This window comes from Fukomys damarensis, unplaced genomic scaffold, assembly GCF_012274545.1.
Source record: "Fukomys damarensis isolate Sample0158 unplaced genomic scaffold, DMR_v1.0_HiC HiC_scaffold_25, whole genome shotgun sequence".
NCBI classification, from domain to species: Eukaryota; Metazoa; Chordata; class Mammalia; order Rodentia; family Bathyergidae; genus Fukomys; species Fukomys damarensis.
The window spans coordinates 32,914,513-32,938,022 of NW_022900937.1; the positions used below are offsets into that span (position 1 = coordinate 32,914,513).

The 23,510-nt window shown below is 47.2% G+C and overlaps 1 protein-coding gene across 16 annotated transcripts in view; it reads right to left on the bottom strand.

The window, feature by feature from the left end:
- Myt1l (myelin transcription factor 1 like) overlaps positions 1 to 23,510 on the bottom strand; it is a 382,656-nt gene that overhangs the window by 77,489 nt on the left and 281,657 nt on the right. For 9 of the 16 annotated variants that reach the window (XM_010629088.3, XM_010629085.2, XM_010629084.2 and 6 more), the window contains exons 10-11: positions 6,753 to 7,730; positions 2,041 to 2,175 (exon numbers count right to left, since the gene is read on the bottom strand). In XM_010629088.3, coding sequence (XP_010627390.1) covers positions 2,041 to 2,175; positions 6,753 to 7,730 — 1,113 coding nt within the window. The remainder of the gene's footprint in view (positions 1 to 2,040; positions 2,176 to 6,752; positions 7,731 to 23,510) is intronic. The other 7 variants (XM_010629093.3, XM_010629094.2, XM_019208173.2 and 4 more) reach the window with 3 other exon arrangements.

The window sequence follows — 23,510 nt, forward strand, 5'->3', positions numbered from 1 at the left end:
TTTTTTTTTTTTTTTTTTATCATAGAAGCATCGGTGTGTTTGTAAGTCAGGGAGAGTGGTCCTGGGCTCCCACATCCTGCTCACCTGCTAAGGTGACGCTATGTGTAGTCTCCCTGGGGTGGGGACAGGACTGTGCAATCTGTCACTCATCAGAATACAGCCCAGGTTTCCTCTACATTTGGACTTTTCCCATGATAATACAGAGTCAGGAGAATTTCTCACCCATAGTAAGGAACTGACCTTCCTTTAAGATTGGACAATCTATACTCTAAAGAAAAAATGCATAGGTAAAACCCTCTCTCTCCCATCTTTGCACGGGAGCTACATCTCTAGCCCTTTTTAATTCTGAGGCAGGGTCTCACTAAGTCATTAAGTTGCCTAGGCTGGGCTCCAGTTTACAATCCTCTGGCCTCAGCCTCCCAGAGTGCTGGGATTAACAGGCATGCACCACCATGCCCAGCAAAATATTTCTTCTTAAAACATTAGAGGTTGGCCCTAGCACCTCACTTTGTAGATGAGGGACGCAAAATTCAGAGCACGTGCAGATGCCTGCCGTTGCATAGCTCGTCAGGACCAAGTATAGCGCCAGGCCCAGGTTTCAGCACGATCTGTGGGCCTGGGAGTCAGATCTGGAGTTACAGCTCAGCTCAGCAATTGCTTAGGCGTCAGTCCCTGCTCAGATTCATTTTAAAAACACCAACACCCCCAGTTTGCCAGCCACAGTGCTAGTTCCTGAAAGAGAAGGACGACGGAGTTGCTGCTCCACTTTTCCTTCTCCCGAGAAGCGGGCCCGTGTTACACTGTGGGGTAGCGGGCACCTGGGTGGGTTAGTGCCTGTGGGAGCCAGCCAAGCTCCGGTCCCAGTGTCTGCTTAGCGCGTGGAAGCCGCTGCGGTAACCCATGCTTTCTCCTTGCTCATGTAACACACGGGATTGTGGCCACACAGGAGTGTGCTCATTTGCACAAGGCTTCCGGTTTGTTCTCAGGACAGTGATGGGAAGTCTGAGCTTCTTATGCTCAGTAGCTTTTTGAGAAATCCGGAGCCCATTAGTTTCTGAAAGTATTTCACCCAAGGGTGCTCAGCAAGCCTGCTTCCTAAGCCTCGAATTCTACCAAGAATGTTCTTCACTCTAACCAAATTTGTTTCTCAAGAATTTCAGTGTCACCGATTTTAATGGGATGGCCCTTAAGATTTTTAAAATCACCAACTGGTCATGTGGGTGTGTCACAAACCAACTATGAGTTTCCCCCACTGGAAACTATCTTAGATAAGAGGAAATGCCTCCAGGTGCCTTCGGCTCAAAACCAGCATGTTAAACATGTTCATTTCTGAAAATGTGCTGTTTTCCTGAGCCGCCAATTCTAACTGATGACATATTGTTGGCATACTTTACCGTCAAAAGAAAGATACAACAAAAAAGGTGGATATCATTTCTGTTCTAAAAGAATTTCTTTTTTTTTTATAGATTCATTCCATTTGATCAGAACCTAACTATGAAAAAGAATGTGTAAGACCAAAACCTTCCGATTTCAACCTGCTTATTTGAGATCCTCTGGTGTAGAAATGGGGAATGGCCATGACATGAAACGGGCTTTCCTAGGAAAATGGAGCCAGACCCCTGAGCTTGACACTCACTGGATGCTACACAGAAATCCAGGGATTTGGGCACGGTGTGTTTTAAGGTCCCTCCCCACAGGGAGACAAAGAGGGTCAGTGATATGGGAGGGACATGAGAGCCTGTGTAGTTCGAATCCGTAACTCATGAGGGAGATAGAAGGGACCTGCCTGAGGTCACAGAGCAAGCAGGACTGAGGCTGGATAGGTCCCAGGTGGGTCTGGGAGTCTTGCTCCAGGGAGATGGGCTTTGGGGGTCCCCAGTAATCATGGGGTGGGGAGGTGGCCAGAGAGCCCTCTTCCTAGGGAGCTGACTGTCATGGGTGGGAGGGCCATACGATGGAAATGAGGTCAGGTAGGAGGGATGACACAGACACACCCACAGTGCTGGCACCCCAGGTGGCGCTGAGGCGTGGCGGACTTACTTTCTGGAGGGACCCTATCTTTGTGCGGGCATCCGGACAGACTGCGGTGATGCGGGTACAGCCCGGTCACATGGCCGGTTCCATCACACCCGGGGGTTGGACACTTGCTCTCTTTCTTTTCTGTTCTTGAGGGATCTAAAAGCGACAACAGTTGCCAAGAGAATGAATGTTTACCAACCGAAGACAGATGTGATCATTTCAACAATCAGAAGAGACCTTTGCTATAGAAAGAAATAAAGCAGGTGTCAGGGGACAAGCTGAGACACGGGCATTTGGTGTAGGTACTTTCTTGGGTTTGAGGGGGTGACTTTTTCAACCTTATACAATGTCATATGAATCAGAAAGTATTTGTTTTTATCCTAAAGTAAACAAACAAACAAACAAACAAAACCAAAAAACAAGTCTAAGACATCTCTCCCTAACCTTAACTCTTGGTTAACTGGTTTCCCGTGTGTTACATGATAAAGCCGTGTTGCTCAAAGAAATCAACGTCAACGATGATGGGGCAGTGGCCTTCTCAGAGATCAAAACTCCATGCTGTTATCCCGCGGCACTTGCTCTGTGAAATTCAACCAGAGAGTGAGTCCTCTCCGAGACTCCTCAGCTCAATTTCTTTTCATTGAGAGCTCTGGTTGCAAACGCTACAAGCCGCAAAATTTGACTGGCACCGAACTTTGCTTCTTTGGAGTTAAACAGCATTGTCTCAGCATAGCAATTCAGCACTTCTCAGGAAAGAAGCTGAACTCTCAGAAGGCACTGTAAGCAAATGACCGAGAGGGTGGAATCCCACCTGGCAGGGGTGATGGGCAATCGAAAATGCTTCAGAAGCCGCTGGAGCAACCATTTGTTTTGATTTCTTCGTCTGTACTCGGAACTGGAGGAGAGCTGGTGTGACGCTGCACATGCATACATACAGTGAAGAGGCAGTGCTTTCCTAGAGCCCTGTCGGCTTCTGTGCAGTGCCAGCGGAAGGCTGATTGAAGCAGACATTTATTTGGATTTCAATGCTAGATGCCAGAAATGTAATGACATGGCTAGTAAAATTAATCCTACACCCAGGGTTGACCACAGTCCATAACTGTGCAGCAGAATAACTCCAGAAGGCATTTCTGAGGCCAATCACAGGCCAAATAGTCAATCTAACTGCAATCTGGGTTTCTCAGCCAGATTTTGAAAACCTTGCTCAGATTAGCAGTAGACAGTGGCTGTCCCAATTTAGTCCAGCAAATGCAAGAGTTAAATTCTCTTTAATTCTTTCGTAGGTTTAAGCTCAATCATCAAGCCAATCATGATGGTTAGAGAATGCATGTTTGGCTCTTGCTAAGAATCACTTACACCAAGAAACGAAGCTTGGTATTAAAATCTTTGAACTCTTACAGACTTTCTTCTCAAGTCGTTTATGTGAACTTGAAGGTAGACAAAGGACTCAAAGGGATTTCTAAATGCGGTTATGTTTCTATAAAAGACATGTCCCTGTCAAGGGTCACACGCCTGCGCCTTCCGAGCCAGGCCACGGTCTCAGGGAAATGTCCTTCCCACCACTGTCATCCATTGTCCGGCCACTGAGGGTGGATGAGTCCTGGGGCCAACGTCACTGTCACAGATCCAAAGCTATGTGGTGTGACTTCAGTGTCTCACCACCTTTTGGGGGTTTCTCTTAACTCATGCGAACAGAAAGCCTAGCATTTTGTTGCCTGTGGAGTAATTTCATAATCATACTGGTATAATTCAAGCAATGCAAGTCTAAAATAGCAAGTTCAGGGTAACAGTTTCAAAGGAAAGTATCAACTACTTAAAAAAAAATCACAAACTAGAGATAAGAGATGTTAAAATACACGCACAGGACTTGCGACAGGTAAAAAGGTGAAGTCATGACTCTCGTTAACCACAAAGTGGTTATTTCATCAGGATATTTACAATTTCTCCCAAATTATATTATTTCATAGATCTTGCAAGCGTCTCAAACTTCAAGTACAGATTTTTAGAAAAACAAGGTGACTCAAAACCATTTCAGGTTTTGGAAGCCCACACAGGTATAGTCTCCTCTCGATGCATGAAATCCTGATTGAGATGAGCCGAGTGGTTTGCCTTCACTGTCACCTCCTTTGGGTTTCTTACTTCTTGCACTTCCATCTCCCCTCAAAAGCAAGCATGTAAGCAAGCAGGAAACCACGAAGGAAGCAAGGGCACTGCCGGCTTAACCGAAAACCCTGCACCAACTCATGGAAAAACACAATGGTAGGCATGATTTCGTTTGCCTCCCTCTCAGTTCAGGAGAGCAGTCAACCGTGTGGAAGACAGAAAAGTTTCATGATGACCTCTTTTGTATTAGCTCCCAATTTTGGAAATGTTATTCTTCCACAGATGTGTTTGCTCTTTTTTTTTTTTTTTTTTGTCAGTACTAAGGGTCGAACTCGGGACTGAGTGTGTCCCTTGGTGAACACTGCACCTTGGGGTCACACTGCCAGCCCTATTTCATCACCTTTTCTGAAAGCAGGAACTGGTGACATGCTGAGTGGTGGCAGGAACTGCCCCTTGATTATATTGGTGAGGTAGGAACCCATGAGTTTCTCCTTTTAAAAGGGAGTCTTAGTCTCTTTGATCTGCGTTCTTGGTCTTGCTTGGCTTTTTTACTTATTTGGTTCTGAATATAACGAGAGGCATATTCAAGAGGAGCTTAGAATAATACTGAAAGAGCTGATAGAAAATGGATATATCTTTGGCCAGAGGTACAAATCTGGAAAAACTGGGAGAAGCAGAAATCAATGTCTTCCACTGGGGGGAAAATCCAGCCCCCCACAACGTGTTTCCTGTTCAGAAATAAAGCACAGCTCAGTTTGTCCTGTTCATTCCCTTCCCTGCCCCCATCTGCTCAGGGGAAACAAGTGGACTATTCTATTCCTGCAACTAACTAACTAAATAAATAAATAAAGCCAAGCAGAACGAGTCCAGATTTGCAATACGCAGCTGAGGTTAGAGAGACCACAGGCCCTAAAGAAGCCACTGTGACGCAGGATGAGCAGGCCAAATAACTTCCATGAGCACAGAGAGTAACGCACCAGCACTGGGTGCTGAGCCTCTGCCTGGAGAGCCACTAAAACATCATCCGGAAGCGTAAGCCTAGATGTGTGTGCGCAGCGGGGGAAGCGCACGAGAAAGGGTCACTGTTTCTTCCTCAAAATGTTTGCTTCCTGCCTGAGTCTCAGAAATTTGACTAAGCCTTCCTTGTTGAAAAGCTGAGTGCATCCTGGTAACGATGGCAGCTTCGTAATGTATGTGCTAAGCATCGCAGACTTGAAAATGTCCAGAGCAGACCCAAACCTCCACTAAGCTAAAGACTCTATTTCCTTTTAAAAACAATGCCCCTTCACTACATTCCACGCCTTCAGCGGTCTAGCATTCTCCTCAGTGGTCCCTGGGGCACCTGCCAACCATTTTTCCGTGGAGCCCTGGCCAGGCTTCATCCTCGGTTTGGGTTTGGGAACAGTGATGCCTGACTTGCCACCGAAGTTACGTGCATACATTGAGAGGAGAGCACATACCCATGCCGCAACAGAAACAGTGCTGTTGTTCTCATCATTTGAGGTTTGTACAGCAACCGATTTTCAAACTAAGTTCCTGCACCTCTTTCTCAGATCCACAGTAACGTAACTCAACTTCTGATAATGCACAGAAGAAAATGAAAAGCAGCGAGCAGGGTCGTTTCTGGTACTAAACGGAAGACTCTAAGGATCTGCCAATTTCGTTTCAAAACTGCTTCTTGCTTAGTTGTAAAAGAAACTTGTAAATGAGGTATTGGCAGAGCTGGGATGCTCCATGAAGTTGAATCCTAACCTTCCTCCCGCTGGACATGGTTGTTTTTACAAACACAGGTTGGGGATGTATCTATGATATATTTCCTATAAATGCATATAACATGTACATATAGTTAAGAATACAGATACAGGCAAATACATGCCCACAACTTTCATAAAAGAAAATCTGGCTAACACTGTCATCTTGGCTTCAGAGTGAATCCTGTCGTGGAAAGGACCATCACTGCTGAACGTGAGGGGGGCTGAATACACTACAGAAATCGCTATTGATCGCAGCCCAGGCCACATCACGCTTTGCATAGCAAATGGTTTCCATTACCTGACTATCTTAGATAATTAATGTGCAGTCGCTGGCCTCATCTCACACCATCGGTCACCTGCTGCTGTTCAATTCCTGTTGGGGGTGTTTTCTAGGGGGCTCCTTCATCAATAACTGTCATTGGATGATAATTTTATAAATTACGATGCCACCTACCCAATCCGATTTGTGGAGTAAGTGCTTTCAACTTGGATGGTCTAATTATTACACGAACCCTTGCTGCTTGGCACAGAGTACAGATTACTTGCAACAGTGCATGCTCACTCAAATATTTTCTATGGCAGGATGGGCTGGTGCACTGACACTACCTTCCCAAGGAAAACGAGTTTTTCCCCGGAATGTCATAGTAGTCATCTGCTCTAATAATAGGACATTGAGCTGCTTTATGTATTTCTCAGGCACATATTTTATTAGCGCTTCGGAAATAGCATCACAAAATTGAATTCTGGAACCAACTCTAAAGATGTGCATTAGAGATAAAGCTTAGTATGACTCATATTTTAATTGCCGACTACCAGCAACACCTCTTACGAGGCTCATGCTTTCATGAGGCAACTTACGTTAGGTAGAAATATTACCTTTACCATAGTATGGCTTTTTGACATGGCTGTCACTCGACTTGGGCTTCCTGTCCTCCCCGGGAAGCTGTCTTGGAGGCTGATCCTCATACGACCTTACACTGTCCCTCCTCCCGGCATCCATGGCCATCTTCTCTCGCATGGCCTTCGCTCTTTCCGTTTCCAAGGCAATCGCTTTCTCCAGCAAGGTCAGGTTGCCTTTGGTCATGTCAAACACTTCCTCGGACCTGTCCGAGTTCACGGAGGCGGTGTCATCGTCCCTCTCGTGACACCCGTCCTCCTTCGCACAGCTGGAGAACGTTCTAGACCTGGGGCTCAGCTGCTCCTCGAGCCGTATGAGGTTCATCATTTCTGAGTAGTTCCTGTCGGGCGTCCTGCCCGGGAAGTCGTCCTCCGGCCGGCCGTGCTGGCGGACGCCCATGGTGGCTGGCTGGCTGCGTTCCTGGGGGTTGGTCTCACTGAGCTTCCGGGCCAGGTCAAAGCACTGGTTCCGCAGACACTCCAGGCTGCTCAGGCACACCTCCTCGTCGCTCTCCTCCACCATCTTGTCCACCAGCCCATTGTTCAGGGGCTTACCCAGCACGACGTAGTTCATGTTCCTGCTGTCCTGCTGCGACATGCTGTCCCCGTAGCCCCTATCGTTGATGTTGTCCGAGAGCACGACACCGTGCCCTTGGGCCAGCAGTTTGAGGGAGTCCACTGTTTCTCGGACAACGTCGCTGTCTAAGTCTAGGCTCAACTCGCCCTTCCGGCCCAGGTTCTCGTTCTTGTCGCTATCGTCCTCCAGGCTGTGGGATGTGTTGCTGTTCATTTCTGACTCGGTCCTGGCCCGGTATGCTGCATCCTCAGCGATTTTGCCAAGATTCAGAAGTGACTTGGCCACGAGTTCATCATAGTTATCGTACTCGTCATTATTGTTATCGTCCTTTTCTGCGTCTTGCATGAGCCGAGTACTGTGGCAATTCATCTGATGAGCTTCTGCAAAGAAAATAGAGAAGACAAAAAAGGAAAAGAAAAGAAAAAAGTGGCTAGAATTGGAAGTTTAGTTGCAATAGCATGGACAGTAAGCTAACAGCAAGCCACGACCTGTGGGGCCCAGAATAGACCCTTAGGTCCACGGGCACCTGGGTCGAAATTGTTGATGTAAAGGAAATGAGTCGCCCTTGGAAATAGGAGGTCTCTTAAAATATTCACCATGACTCCCTTCGTTAATCTTAAAATATGGTAAACGTAATGTTAAAATACATTTTAATTTCTAAAATTCTAAGAGTGATCTCTTGTCTTCCTTGGCTTTACTTATTTTCAGCCCAATCATTGAGTATTAATTATATCCACCCTGTCCCTAAGCTTTCTAAGAGTTCATGAACTTTCCCTTTGCCAACCCATAAACAGCTGTTCACAGCAATTGCATTTAAATGGTTTATTTTTGCACTTGTACCGAGGCAACACAGAAGAAAGCCTCAGGTTTCTGAGAATCGCACAGGGACGCTGCCACCTGTGTAGTGAGCTTCCCACAGGTTGGAACTGAGTCATTTGGAACATGGCACCTTTGAGACAGAGTATTGAATCTACAGGAATTCTGCAGTACAGGTATGGAAGGTGATTCTGATGAGTCACGACTCCCATACCTCTATCTCTGCAGGGTTGAGGGGGCAGAAGTGACCGGATGTCTATATGACAGGACTGGAAGGCATTAGGGCAGTCATCACATGGACAGCACAGCATTTGATTTCGAATATGGTGGTGTTCAATTCTGTCTTGTGGGCTTGGGAAAATTTAAGTGAATGGAGAGAAACACGGAACGAATCAGTGCACTTAATCTCAAAAAAAAAAAACATTTAGAGACACGATTTTAAAAATGTCATGTTAAAAATGACCTAAAACCCTTCTGTTTCATTAGAAACACCTTGTGCCTCACACTGAAAAAATATTTAGGATTTATATGTCCATTCATCACCTAGGTAATCACTGCCAGGTACACTGCAGAACACTGTACTGACAATTATAAATGGGTTCTTGAACTATAAATAGGTGTGCCTCTTAGGTTGGATCTGGGCAACTGTGCATTCTTTTCACATCTGTTCTTCATTTCCATGATTAGAATACCAGAGTGAGAAGAATTTCTTTTTTAAAAAATTTTTGATGTAGTTTTTTTTTTTTTTGGTACTGGGGATCGATCTTGGGTCCTTGGCTTGTGAGGTAGGCGGCGGAACCACTGAGCTAAACCCCTGGCCCTAAAATTTCTAAAGTTTAATAATGATTTAAAGACACGAAGAGTATTGACTAGGAGAAAATAATAGTTGACTAAAGCTGAGATATAGAATCTCTGGTGCTTTCTTCATGGATTTTATGCAGAATTATTTTCGTGAAAAAGGATCCAGAATATAGCAACAACAGAAAACAACATCTTCAATAAATAGTTGAGGTATGGCATGCCTCCCAAGCATCAGCCAGTCAAATTCACCATGTGTTAGCCTGAGCACATGGCTCATCCAACTGTCTCTCTCTGGACAATTCCTCTAGTTCCTTGTCCTTATCGTAAGGGTAAACATAACCCCCAAAGAGCAGTGAGGGGAAAGCAAAACAAAACAAAAGAACAACCAACAAACACACTCAGAAATACTGCGGCAACATTAAATCTCAGAGGTACACTGGCCGGTGGCCGGGGGTTCAGTCTTTTAGGTAACAAGCCAATCCCATTGTAACGGATTTCTGGAAATATAAGTGTTGTATTCTCCTCTCAGTTTATGCACTTTGCTATACTCATGGGCTATGACTGAAGGAGCATCCTTGGAATAACCAGGCTAGGCTGTCTCTGCAGATAACCATGGCGATGCTTTAGAGCTGCACCACTGCATCTAAGAAGAAGCAACCATGAGATTGTTTATGAGTCCCGATCTAAAAATGTGAAAACACACGCAAGGGGTCCTGAGCTGAGTCCAAGAAGAAACCACAGCCAGTGAAGGTCTACTCCATGGCTTTCTCTTTGAGTTCTCCTGGGGAACGCACTGTAGCATCCTGAAGAATTTGGAAAAAAGGGGAAGTCACTGAAATGGGGAACAGGCAGAGAAAACCCCCATCTAATCCTCATCACTGCTTCCAAAGCCACGATGAAGCCTCACTTGGAAAAAGACAATAGTCCCATGTTTCCCAGAATTCTTCACCTTCCACCATGTGAGCGAGGTCTAAGGCTGTTAATACCCATGTGTTAATCTCAGGATTATCTGCAGTGCACTTCCTCTCCTTCACCCTGATGCCACGCATAGCTTGGGAGAACATCTTACCTTTTTTAATATTCAGCACCTATTAATCATGCCACTCTGCTTGCGTTACCTTCTCCCAGGGAGATTAAAAGAAAACTGACAAGCTTCTTCACCCTGCATCAGTGCTCTGATGATGGGGGAAAGCTTAGGACCAGACAAAAAGGAAGTCTCTGAACCTTCTGAGCATCGGAGGGTGGGAACACATGCCTGCCCCCTGCAGGTTGTGACTGGGAAGTGCAGCAGGCGCACAGTTTGCCCTCACCTCCATAGCTATAGGAGGCTGAGCATAGAACCTGCCTTAGGTTGCTCACTTGCTAACAGTGTGGTGCAGGCAACTTGTTTGCAGAGCCTTAACCAGGTGATTGTACAGCGGGGCTAACAGAATCACCCGGCCCTTCTTGGACATCTCTTAGGAGAATTCCATCCACTCGGTAGGCCGTGCTGTGTAGACTTCTTGTGTTCTGAAGTGGCTGGTGTGAGTGTAGCTATCTTGTTAGGGTGCGTCTGCTCCTGAGCAGATGCCCAGGGAAGCCAGCCAGGTGTGGAAGGAATCTGGAAAGAGGCTGTAGGAAATTCTTCTGAATACACAGCCTATTGCAGGATCTGGCTTTTCTCCAAGTCCCTATGGCGTGGTGTTGATGAGGTTTTATGACCGATGGCAGTGCCTGTGGAATGCCTACTGGAAGTGGCATGCATGGCCCAAATCTTTGCAGGTTAATAGAATTTCTCAAGTCACCAGTACTTAACTATTTCAAAGTACATTTTAAATAAAGCCAACTTTTAATTACGTGGACTAATGGAGAGGAGCTGTCAGTCAGTCTATTAGCAAGCAAGTTCTAAATATGTGCTCTGATCCAGGCATGCTGGGGCACACCTGTAACCCCAGCACTCTGGAAGGCTGAGGCAGGAGGATCACGAGTTTGAGCCCAACCTGGGCAACTTAGCATCTTAGTGAGACCCTGTTTGAAAATAAAAAAGAAAGGGCTGAAAAATGGAGGTCAGTGGGAAGGTCCTGGGTTTAATTCTCAGTGCTAAGTCTCAGCTTCGTCTAGAATTGGGGACCACTTATAGGGATCCTCTGGAATTTCATCTCTGGTCCTTTCCCTTCTCTGGGTGTATTTCTGCTGAGGCTGATAAGGAAATGAGTAACACAAAGACATGGGCTTTGGCAAATGGACCAGAATTTCTTGTGACCATGGGGAATTAAAAATGTAGCCCAAACAACGCAGAAAGTAAATATCCCGGCCACAATAATTCTAGAAGTCAATGTTACTACTTCCTATCTGCCAAGCAATAGTCCATCAAAGAACGGGGACATATTTCTGATGAAAAGAAGTGTTTTTTCCCCCCAGAAAATTAAAGTACACATTCATGTTCTAAGCAAAATAGCACGGTTATTAGACAGAGGCTGAGTGAAGGCCAAAGTGCTTCAATTTTCTTTCTGCAGTCTCATGTTTAAAATCCGTCATCCAGGGAAGCTGCAGGAAGCAGCGTGGAAAGACATCACCTGTCAGCAGGTGCAAGACCTGGTGCTTCCTGGGTGGGGATGGGACTGCCAATCTTCACTGTGGGACGAAAAGAAGCAAAGATCTGACCCCTCTGGGTGAGCTCAGCAAGCAGAGGCAATTCCTTGGCTCAGCCAGGTGACCTCTCTGTGCTCCCATCAGACAGGTACAGGCCTCCTTTTCATCGCTGTTATGTGTGCAATTCTAACTCCTATGACCGATTCATGAAAGGCTGGAATCTTCTCCTTTGAGCCAAACTGTTCTAAACAACTTGGGACACATGGACAGTATCAGAAGTCTGATCTCTGTAGGGTGCCTGGCTCCACCCTCTCCAGCAGGGTCTGGTCTGGTTAGAGCTATGTGGACTCAAGTTTATAAATAGAAATGTTGGCTTCTGAGCAGTTTGCCTCCAGAAAGCAGAGCTGAAACACCATTTTGGATTCTTTCGACATCTGGCACTGGCTGAATTGCTGCTTCTCCTCCTAGTCACTAACAGAAGCTGTGGGCCAGCAGATTTGCAGCCTAGGAGGAAGCCCAGGAGAGAAAGCAGAAGAGAGGAGATCACCGTAGACATGTCTGGGCTGGGGGAGGCCTTTGGATGATAAAGACCCCTGACTTCTGCTGCATTAAGGGGGCATTTAAAAAACATGATAGATAGTGCTCGCTTGGGCAGCACATATACTTAAAAAATGATAGAAATAAAGCACTATCCAAATATACTTCTATACAAGGGGCAACTGAAAAATAGAACGAATGTTTAAGTTAAGAAAATTATCACAGTCAAAGACATATCGTCAAGTGTGTTTGAAGCGAGGGGAGTGTTTTGAATATTTTGATGGGACTCACCAGTAGTGTGTCTTTTACTGTAATCAATCTTTTAGTTTAAACATCCACCATATTTTTTGATCACACGAAGATGAGGTGATTTAGCAGTGACTGCAGTGACAATTATACACCCTGTCCAGTGGGCTGGGAAGCAGTGCCCATGTGTGTCTAATAGGTTCCACTCCTGCGGGAAGCGCAGGTAGCTCGCAGCTCATCAGCCTTACTACGGGGGATCCACATGTCCTCTGAGAGGCTCACCATGGCATCCCGGAAGGCCCTCCAGTCAGTACCTGCAACCCCTTCCCGAAAGAGGCCACAATGAGCCCTGTGTGGCTGCAGATTTTTCCAGCCACCTGCAGCCAAGTGGTAGGGCTAGGAGGCCATCGTGGGGTCCAGGTTGCCTTTCCCAGGGCAGTACTGGCTCTGTTTCCATGGTAACCAGTGGGCTTGGCCCAGACTAGCTACACCCCAGCTCTTCCTTGGCACACAGCGCAGATCACTCTGCGTAACCATCACAAGGCTTCTCTGGTTGCTGATAGCACTCAGCCTCTGTTATTTTCCTCTCTCATACTCGTCCTGGAGCTGCATGAATTGAGGGTGTACTCCTGTTACTTGCCTCTGCGGCTGGGGCAGGGACAGTGACTCAGCCCAGCCTTTCCACTTACCCGCTCTGATTCACAAAGTCAAGTCCATTCCAGCATGGGAAAGATGGTGGAATATGAAGGTCCTGGAATTCAGATCCACATTCCAGGGAAGCCTAAGGCCATGACTCTAGGACTTTTAGGGAACTGGACCCAAAAGGAGACAGGAAGTGGGTGAGAACTGTGCAGAGAGGTGCTGGGAGGGTCTGGGGGGATCTCAATCACCTCCTTGCTCTTCTGACCACAGTCCTATGGTCATGTACTCTCAGCCAGCCATGTCTGTGGGCTGATCTGGAGCATGGGCCACCACCCCTGCTCAGTCCCCCAAATGCCCCGGATGTACGGTGAAACCCACATGGGTCCACTGTCTGGCTGGGAGGAGAGGAGCCGGCTCAGCCTGTGCTGCTTGGGGTAAAGGCTTTGGCTATCAGAGTCCCAGTCCTGAGCTCAGAGGACAGGGCCTCCCTGGGACCCCGCAGCTGGGGGCAGTTTGGGTTCTGGTCACAGTGCTTCTCTGGATCAGGCACCAGGATCCTCGTACCCCGCCCTCATGTGGAAGTCTTCTAGGTCCACGTGGACACAGGACTGTAGAGAGGCGGAGTTATGTGGTGGCTGGCAGGCACCCCGGGGGGCACCCAGACCAACCACCCTTGCTCTCCTTGTCGCATGCTGCTCAACTGTGCTGCCGTCTGCCTTCCTGCCAGGGTCAGGGAGCCTTTGAGGATATGGCCAGTGTGATCCCTTCATGAGTCTCTGCATTGTCCTGCTAGCACCCACTCTGACCATTTGGAGCAGGGTCTGCTGCTGTTTTTCTCAAATCACAGGGCTTCCGAGCTACAAGAAGAGACTCAAGGAGGACCCATCCACAGGTCTCAGGTCACACTTGAGGCAAGGCAGGTCCGGAGACTGGAAGTGACCTCTCCACTAAGAACCCGCCCTCAGCAGCGGCGCGGCCCTCACCAGCTTGACTTCCTGTGGGGCCTCGGTGCAGAGTGTAGCAGCACCTGGGGTCCCGGAGCCTTCTTCTCTGATGAGCATATTTGCTCGTGGTTGACTTCAGACTTCATTTTTTTCCTCACTCTTCCAAATCACAGGGTGTTTTTCTGCCATGGCTCTTTGCAATTCCAGAGCTCTGAGTGCTGATCACACACTGGAGCAATGTTTGCAGAGTGACAAGGAGCCCCATCTGGGGGGAAAAGAGGGGACCAGAGCTGGGGACAAGAGGAGACCCCTGCTGCTGAGGGCCTTAAAGGTGTACGAAGAGGTATCTGAATTTCATTTTTAGATACTAACAAAATTCTTAAACAGTTGTTTAAAAGGCATGATCAATAGCCATCATATGATTTCCTAGAGTATATAAAATTATTTAAAATTAGCTGGGACTTTATTTTTTGATTTTAAACAAAGTAAAGTAGAAATCCTGCCTTTCAGGAAGGACCTTCGACTGGGTGGATCTGTGCATCTGCACATGATTTGTTTGGTCCATTTTGGTGTCTTTTCCTGTTTTCTAGAGACTGTGCAGGTGACTGGTCCTGGGTCTGCAAACCCTCAGCTCGGGGAGGAGGACACTGTGCCCATGGTCAGGACATCTCAAGGATCCTGCTCTTCGGATCAAGGACAGGGCCTGCCTAGGTGAGGGTGCCTGCCTTCCCCTAGGTCTCTTTGTCCCTGTCCCTGTCCCTGTGTGCTGCTGAAAGGAATAGGCGCCCCTACCTCTGGAGCAGCAAATGCACCTGGAGAGAGCCCCTTCCCCGCCTGCCCCCTGAAGCTGCAGGGCCTTTACTCAGGAGCTGGGACCTGGTCCTGGTGCGTCCCGTGCAATTGCTCAAAGTGCTTTTCCAGCCTCTGTTGTTTCCTCTGTGGGTACCTCAGGGCTGCAGTCTCATTCCCAGTCTGTGCACTGAGACGCCTGCCCTGTGATTCGCCAACACTATGTACTTCTGGACTCCTGTGCCCAGGGCCGTGTGTGGGTCTCACCGCTGATATCTCCTGATGTTGAAAAATGGTCTGCCCTTTGACTCCAAGTGGGCTCTGCCATTGTCCATGTCCCTGCCAAGGGGTAAGAGAGTACAGCCCGCCTGGCTCCGGCTCTTGCACAAAGGTGGTGTCTCCCCACGGAGTTACCTGACTCTGCAAGGGCTGGGATCCTGGCTCCTATCTGTGCCTGGAATCCTTCAGTTCCTCTGCAGGAACTAAGAGCCCAGGCACACTTATGCTCTAGCAGACACCGAAGACTGGGCAGCCTGGGAGACACAGGACTCAGCTGCCCCAACCCCGCAGTGGCTCTCTCCCAAGAACCATTTTGCACAGGGAACTGATGCCAGGAACATATCTTCTCCCTGACCCCAGAGACAGGCATGGAGTTCCCTGGCCATCCACTGGCATTTCTGAAAATCTTCACCACCCTTCGATCAGGGAGCATGACGGTAAAGTTGTCACTGTCACAGCACATGTGAGCCAGCCCTGCTGGGCTCCGGGGTGCTAACAGAATAAAGCGAATAGTGTGCACTCATTCTTCTAACAGCTGTCTCTGCAGTCACATTTAGAGCTTTGTGGGGTGCCCAAAAGACAACATCCCTGTATCATGGAAACTGCGGTCAAGGAGAGGTAAAAAGGAACAGAACATAAATATACACCATGGTGGCAGAGAGTGACAGTGCTGCGAAGACAAACAAAGCAGAAGGAGAAGACAGGTTGGGAGAGGGGACAGTCGGGAGAGGATGACCCCAGGCCGGGTGGAGAAGGGGACAGAAGCAGCATCCTAGAGAAGTGAGGAGAAGATCTCAGGAAGATGGTGCAGGGTGGAGGACAGAGGACAGGCAAGAGGACACGGCCGAGATCAGCATGGAGAGGCGGTGGGTGGACAGCGGGTGGCCGGTAGCGAAGACAGGTGGGGACAAGGCCAGGACATTCTGTGTCAGACACCAACACATGTCTGAGGGAGCACACAGGCGTGTACCGTGCCAGGAGGTGGCACACCTGGGCAGAAGGGACAGCACCTTCGGTGTCATGCAGGGTGCTGCCAGCTACACATGGCTTCTAAAGGGGGCTGGTGCGAAGGAGGAAATGAACCTGCAAGTGGATGTTACTTCCATCACTCTAGATTCACCTGATCAAATTTAATTTGGTTACACTTAGGGACCATGCTGACCAGTCAGCACAGGGCCAGAGTGTGGAAGCTCCTGGGGCTGGGGTCTCACTGTGACGTTATAACGTACACACGTGAGTTAACACATGCATTTGTGAGGCCTGTGCTTTATCTGGGCCATCCAGCAGCAGACCTGCTTGGAATGGCTCCTGGGGTCGGAATTGGGGCACAGCCTGTGCACTGAGCAACCACAGGCAGGGCCTGCAGTGCATTCCTCCGACTCCCAGAGCCACTGTGTAACCCTCTTCTCTTGACTGAGTCCCTAGGATGGAGGAAAGAGCTAGACACAGAGGGCGATGTTCAGTCAGCATGGGCTGTGTCAGAGGACAAAGGGAGGCAGGAAAGGTGGGCTGGAGGCAGGGTCACCAAGGAAGCCCCTGCCCATTTGTGTCCGTCTGTGTCTGTCGCACACCCTCCCTCATCAGGGAGGTCTGTTGCCAGGTGGCCCTTTTGGGGCTAGAGCTAGATTTGCAAGAGACAATGGTCCACAAGGTCATGGGGCAGAGAGTGCAGGGCTTTCTTGGTGTCCCTGGGGGGTTATTGGCTTTAAATGTCATGCATTTTATAAGCAAAGCCATGATTTAACAATTTTCATCAAACGCAACGAGGTGACCTGAAGGAAAAAGATTTTACCAGGGAGCCAATTCGCAGAAGACTTAATTTAGAAACTATGAGTTATTTTCTCTATTGAAGTCTTCACTCTTTAGGGGTCAAAGTTAATGGAATGTGAAAGAAAGGAATTACACTTATTCATGAAGTTTTTGGGGGGTCTTTCTTCTTGATGGTATTTAGGTCTCTGGCTTGTCTAAGTCTGGGGATTTATGAATAGTAGGGTGCCATGTTGGCTCCCCAAGTGTGCTCTGAGCAAACAGGCAATTTCTCCTGTCTCTGTCTCATTTGTCTCTCTCCTTGTCTGTCTTTAGGTCTGTCTACCCATCTGTCTGTGATGGTTAAGCTTAATTGTCAACTTCATTGGCCCGAGAGCTGCCAGAAGATTAGTAGAGTTCACTTCTGGGTGTGCCTGATTGGGGGAGTCATGACACTGGGGTGTATACCTGGTCCCTGGCCTCTTTCTCTCTGACACTGTTCCATTCTCCAGCTTTGCTTTCCAGCTGCCAGAAACTAAGCACCTTCCCTCTGCTGTGCCCTTCTGCCATGATGTTCCTGCCTTGGAACCAGCCACCCTTGGACTGAATCCCTTGAAGCCTCTGCTTTTAAACTGTGGGAGTTAGATACTGTGTCCTACCGACAGGAATGCTGACTACGCAGTGCCTGTCTGTCTCTTACATAGCAGTCACTGGACCAACCTGAGCACTGTTTGCTCCTAGAGCAAAACTGTGTCTGTTGCTGTTCATGGTCATAAATCAAGGAATGGAAAAGGATGCTTCCCAGTGGTGGAAAAAGGTGCTTCTCTTTGAGGTTGGTGGTTTGGGGCACACAGGGGTCTAGAGGGGACTCAGGAGCCTTTTCTCATTTCTTATTATCCCAGTTTCATTACTGGGGGGTACACAACTCTAACTTGCTTCTAAACAGCCCACAGAGACAATTTTCCTTGGTGACAGAAAGTTTAGTGTTTCTTAACATCTGAAGCTTAGATTCTTATTAAACTCAAGTCCTCATACCTCCATCTCAGTTGATGGTTTCTAATTCTTTGTGAAGAACCATACTCTGCATTTTTTAATGCGGAGGCTGTACTACACATTTCACCTGGTGATTGTACTTTGTTTTCATAAAAATAGACTCATACCACCCACTGTCCTCTGGGCACACAGAAAACATACGTGTGTGTAAAATGAGCCATGTGCAGAGACCTTCACAGTCATGAAGGAAGGGCAGGTCTCAATACTTGAACCTTACATCAGATGTGAACAGGGGGCCTGCTCAGGACAAGCCACACAGCCGGGGCCAGGATCGCTCCTTCTCCTAGATATCATGCTCTCCTGGGACAGACTAGCACTTTCTACGAAAACTAAGTTAACAAGATAACCAAATGAATGAGCTGCTAATACTTTACCGTGTACCTGGAAAACAAGGTGAATAAGATCACAGTAGGCTTATCCTCTTAGAGTTTTCTTACTCATTATTAGATAGAAAAGATATTTCCCTAGCACTTTGCATGCAATTTGAATCTTAAACATACATGGTGCCACATGCTCAGCAAGTTTTCTGGTTTGTATCGAAGCACCTGAAATGTAAGATACAATTATATTTTGTAATTATGTAAAAATTAGTTTGCATGAAGAATGCAAGTTTTTACTATTTACGGTCCCTAGAAAAGGGCTCGTGGTAGCTGTGGCACAATCTTCACGCCAGGATTCTCAACACCCTGAAAGAACCCTCCCATGGACAAAGGGAAAGGTTAACTTTTAGAATGAGAAAGAAAAATCAACATATTCTCCCTCCCAGTGGTGTCCACAGCCTTGCTTCACTCGAAGCCTTGCATACAAATCACATCATCTTTGTTCTATGTCAGGCTCAGAACTCATTGCCTTTTCTGCTGACGATAGCGGAAAACGGGTGGGCTAATTCTGACTTTCACAGTTGTTCTGCATTTCAGCTTGCTTTCCTCATCAGGGACCGTTCCCAGGGAACGAGGGAAGAGGCTAATTGGCTAATCAATATGGAGAGCAGCAGCCGGAAGGGATGTCAGGGAATTCAGAGGCCACAACAAGGGCCGCCCATCTCCTTCACATCGTTTCCCCTCATGGACCTTTAGCCCTGTCTGTCGCAAATCATCAGGATGCTCTAGTGACTTGGGGCCTTGTACATCACCCGCGTGAAGGAAACACACTCTAGGACATTTTACCATCCTCTACTGCCCCAGAAATGCCCCCTTGGAAGACAGACTCAGGCAGAGGACTGATTCATGGCGATAGCCGAGGGAGCGGAGTCCAAAATCTGAATCAGTGTGTGCTGATCACTAGTCATTGTGGTTATTTTAGCAGCGGACCAAGGAGAATTGCAGTGCACTCATCTAACAAGAACAGCCCCCCTCTGTGGGCTCTGCAACCCAGGATGTGGCCCTGCCTCTAGTTAGCTGTGTTGCCTAGCCTTGGGCCATCACACAGCACATCCGAGAAGGTCCTCAGCATGATTAGTCACCATTTTCCTCTAACTACCACTCCTCACCAGAGTGTACTGGCCAGGGAGCCCCTGCGCACACTGACTGATATGGACAGAGTGCTCTGGGGAACCCCGGAGCCACCAGAAAAGGCAGTGTCTGCGGTGCACATCAGTTACCCCCATTGCCAGCAGCTGTCTTCCAAAGTTTACCTGTCAAAAGTGGTAGACAAGAAAGAACTCCACAGGTCTACCCGAACCTTTCAGAAGCAGAACTTCTGAAGAATTAGCCGTGTGCTGTAAGGGCAGTGCATAGGTGCTATCTTTACCCTCTGCCTTCCTCCTAGAGTTTCCATTCTCAGCCATAGGGAGCTGAGATACCTGCTCAAAAGGACTGCATATATGCCATACAGATTCATAAACATACCTGTACATATTTCTTTAATTAATTAATATTTTTGGTGGCCTGGAGTAAGAAAAAAAGCCATAACTCAATAGGCATTATATCCACTTAATCCACATTTATCAAATTAATGGGAATCCCAACGGACATTTGTCATGATATGTGCTTAAATCTGCTGATGGAAAAATGTATGACCACCGTACAACTTATTGGCCCTTAGGATAAGAGTGTTTTTAATCTAAAAAATGGGGAAATAGACCAATACTATGTGTTTTGCAAATAAATTCTTCACACACAAGGCCAGCCTCAGATGGGTTAGCTGTATAATACATATAAGATGATGGGCTAAATATGAGCATGATGCAATCTGAATTGGGTTACTCAGATGCTCTTTGCTGTTGCTCAAATAAGCAGAAAGTGATAAAAGAGAGCATGAAATTTGTAATAAGAAAAACCATCAACAGAATAGCCGCCACTTACAGAAAATAATTTAATCTTGATGAGCTTTAGTTTCTAATTAGTACAAGGAGAGGAAGATAGTTTCTGCTCGACTTATCGCTACATAATCACTGTGCAGATCCAGCCCAATGACGCACAGAAATATGCTCATAGGAAATGCACATCATTAGGAGGACTTTGGTTTATGTGTAACTGCAGTGCCGGAGGAGCCTTGGAATTAAAATAAATACTTAATTTCCAAGTTATAAATAATGTTCTTTCTACATCCTGTGGGCTCCTATTGAAACAATCCAGTGATTTGTATAAATTTGTTTTGTCTACAACAGAATCTCTTGATAAACTCCACATTTCAATTTATAATCAAGGTGGAAAATGCTTCCCTGGGTGCATACATAACGGTGTCCTATTAGTATAAATAACCTGAGATTTTACACCTGCTCCCGAGGCTGGCGTCAGTCAGCGGAAACTCTGACCTTGGGCCTGTGTCACGGCCCTGATGTCTCCACGCTCAGTGGCCATCTGCAGTATGGAGAGGGTGCGCCTGCATCATGCCTGGAACCCTCGGCAAATGTCCCCGTCTATGTGGCTGTTCCTTTAGCTCTAGGTCACTGGGCCTGTGTGTGTTAGGAATGAGGCACAGCCCACCCCAGAGGGGCCTGCTGCTAGCTCTGGGCAGGAAGAGCTCTGAGGTCCCCAAGGAACAGGAAGGACCACCTGGCCATACTGCTCAGACCCAAGAAGGTATCTCTCCTGCCCACTGTCTGGCACCCTGTGCTCTTGCTGTGCCCCCACATGGAAGGTGTCCCTCCCAGGGCACAGGTTTGCAGTTGTTGACAGTGACAGTGGCATGAGCTCTAGCAATAAGGTGAACTATGATGCACTTAGCGAGGAGAGCAGGAGAATAGGAGGCTCAGGTTGATGCTGTTCAAAGCCTTGTTTTAATAAAACATCACTAGGAGTTTGTTCATGAAAAATGACTGCTAGATGAACAAAGCTCTCCAGTTCTTTTGATCTAGAATCTTTCTGCAGATTCCTGACCCTTGTGGGCTATGAATAATCCACCGGGAATTTCAACATGCCATGTTGGTAAGCGGTGTCTCGGAGCACCTGCTTGTGGTGCAGTTCAGGGGAGACTTCTCCCTGTGCCATAAAGGCTGAACCCGCGCCACATGTCTCCAGGAAGCAGTCAGCTGGCCTGGACATCAAACAAATCTCTGGTTCCCCCTGAAGAGAACCCACAACAGTCAGAGTCACAGTGGAGTGTTCCCCATGCGAGAAACACACTACTGTTGACTTGATGGCCCCTTGGCTTGGTGTTCGCAGGACAGGCTGTCAGAAAGGGATAAAGCAGGCACTTCCTGCCAGTGTGTGAGTATCCAGCGAGTGGACGCATCTGTCTTCTGTTGGAAGCTGTTTGTCTAATCCACAGCAGCTCCCTGGGGCTGCAATGAGCTCGAGTTATTCACAGATTCATTTACAGTCCAGGTGATGGGTGACTGTGGGCACTGCCTAACTGGGGAGCAGATGCCACTGTGAATTAGAACCCAGTATCAGAATCTTATAGCAGATCCTGACTGTGGCTTGCTCCTTTTCTGGGAGTTTGCTCTCTGGGACCTCCTTGCTCACCTGCTGAAGACCTGGATCACCATGCTAGATTTGCTCTGGAAATGAGCAATCTTGGGGCTCGCATACTAAACATGCAATCATTTGACGACACTGTCGTGCAACCATTTTGTGATGGCCTTGCTTGCATTAGTTCAGCAAAAATGTCTTGGGTTTTGAGATGCTACCCAGCTTTTAAAAACAATCATGTTGCAAGGATTCAAGTCACAGCAACCAACCCTAGACAGTGACATTCTAATGCCATTTTGGTAAGGCTTCTGACAAGTTTTTCCAAATGTGTCACTTTGCATGTTGGAAAGTAGATCACTCGAACTATCATCTTAAGTAAACCAAGATTGGAAAGTTTAACTCCAGGGAGTGAAGAGCAGAAATGAAATTTGGTTGAGACCCTTGGTTAAATGACATATTTCAAACTTCCTACCTTAATCTGCCACACACAAAAACATTCATAATTTGAAATGTTAATGTCTACTGCCTTCCAAACAGCATGAGCATTTTATTTGGTGGGTTTTTTTTTTTGGTACTGGGGATCAAACTCAGGCCCTATCCACTTGAGAGGCAGGCGGCAGAACCACTGAGCCAAATCCCTGGCCCAGCATGGGCATTTTAAAAAGGAATATTTTTACACCTTCTTAATAATACACCATGGCCAAAATACAAATCATGGATGGATCTCAACTAAGGACATTACCTCAAACTGCATGCATTTAATATGGGGTCTGCAATAATTTTCCTGGTTGGTTTGCTCTCCAACTCTACGTATTTCATTATGTAGAAGCTAAGGCCTTTGATTCTGAGCATCTCATCCATGGCAGTGGTGCATTTGGTCCCCGGCAAAGCAAGCGGAGTCAGTGGCAACTCTCTCGGTCCCTAAATTCTGGGCCAACGCCTTATTCTTTGCTAAATTTTCTCCGTGTGACGTCCTATAGTATCAAGTTGGGGAAAAGGTTGGAAGGCCGACACAGAAGGTCGACTCTGACATGGTTTCTCTTCTGTGAGAAGCCCAAACTATAAATAACATAAGGGGCAAAGTAAAGAGGAGATAGTAAGGCACATTTAAGTTGTGTTTCTGGGGATGGGGAACAGGTTTCAGGAGAGGAGGAAGAGGAGCATCAGGAGGGAAAAGAAATACAAACAATCAAGATGTGATAGATAGATAATAACTCCCCCAAACAAATGTGAATATTGTGCATCACAAACAGGTACTATTAAAAATTGGGGGAAGGTAGATTTTAATTTATGCAATTTATATATAAGTATGTCTATTTACATATGAATATGTGCCTATAGGTGTAAATGTAAGTGGAAACTTGTTTTTGTAAGAATTTTAAGGTACTGGAATAGTCTAGGAAGATGGCATACAATTCTGGCTTCTTTATAAGATGTTTTTGACTTCTGAGTCGGAGATAACCCTGTCTGCCTACACACAGGACCACAGCCACGTGATCTAAAGACTCTCTCCCCACCAGCTCAAATGATGGTCTTTGTGTGTAGAAGTTTGTTCTCCTGGACCCGAGGTTCCTGAAGAGGTCTGAGCCCAAGGAAGAAGAGTAGGAGCACACACTGCCACACTCATTGTTCTGGCGTATCTCTAGGGGGCAAGCCATGAGCCACCCATTTCTAGGAAGAAATGACCTTCAGAAAAGGGCATTTCGAAGTCATGTTTTTGAGTTTTATGCTAACAGAAAGCTGGACAGAAGGCGAGAGTCATCTTAGGCGCACCGTGACACGTCCCCAGCCCCTCACAGCACCCTCCTTGCTTTCAGGTACCAGTGTTGGGTGCCCCAGACAGGAAGCACATGACCAGCCCATTAACCATTTCCTCTCCCTT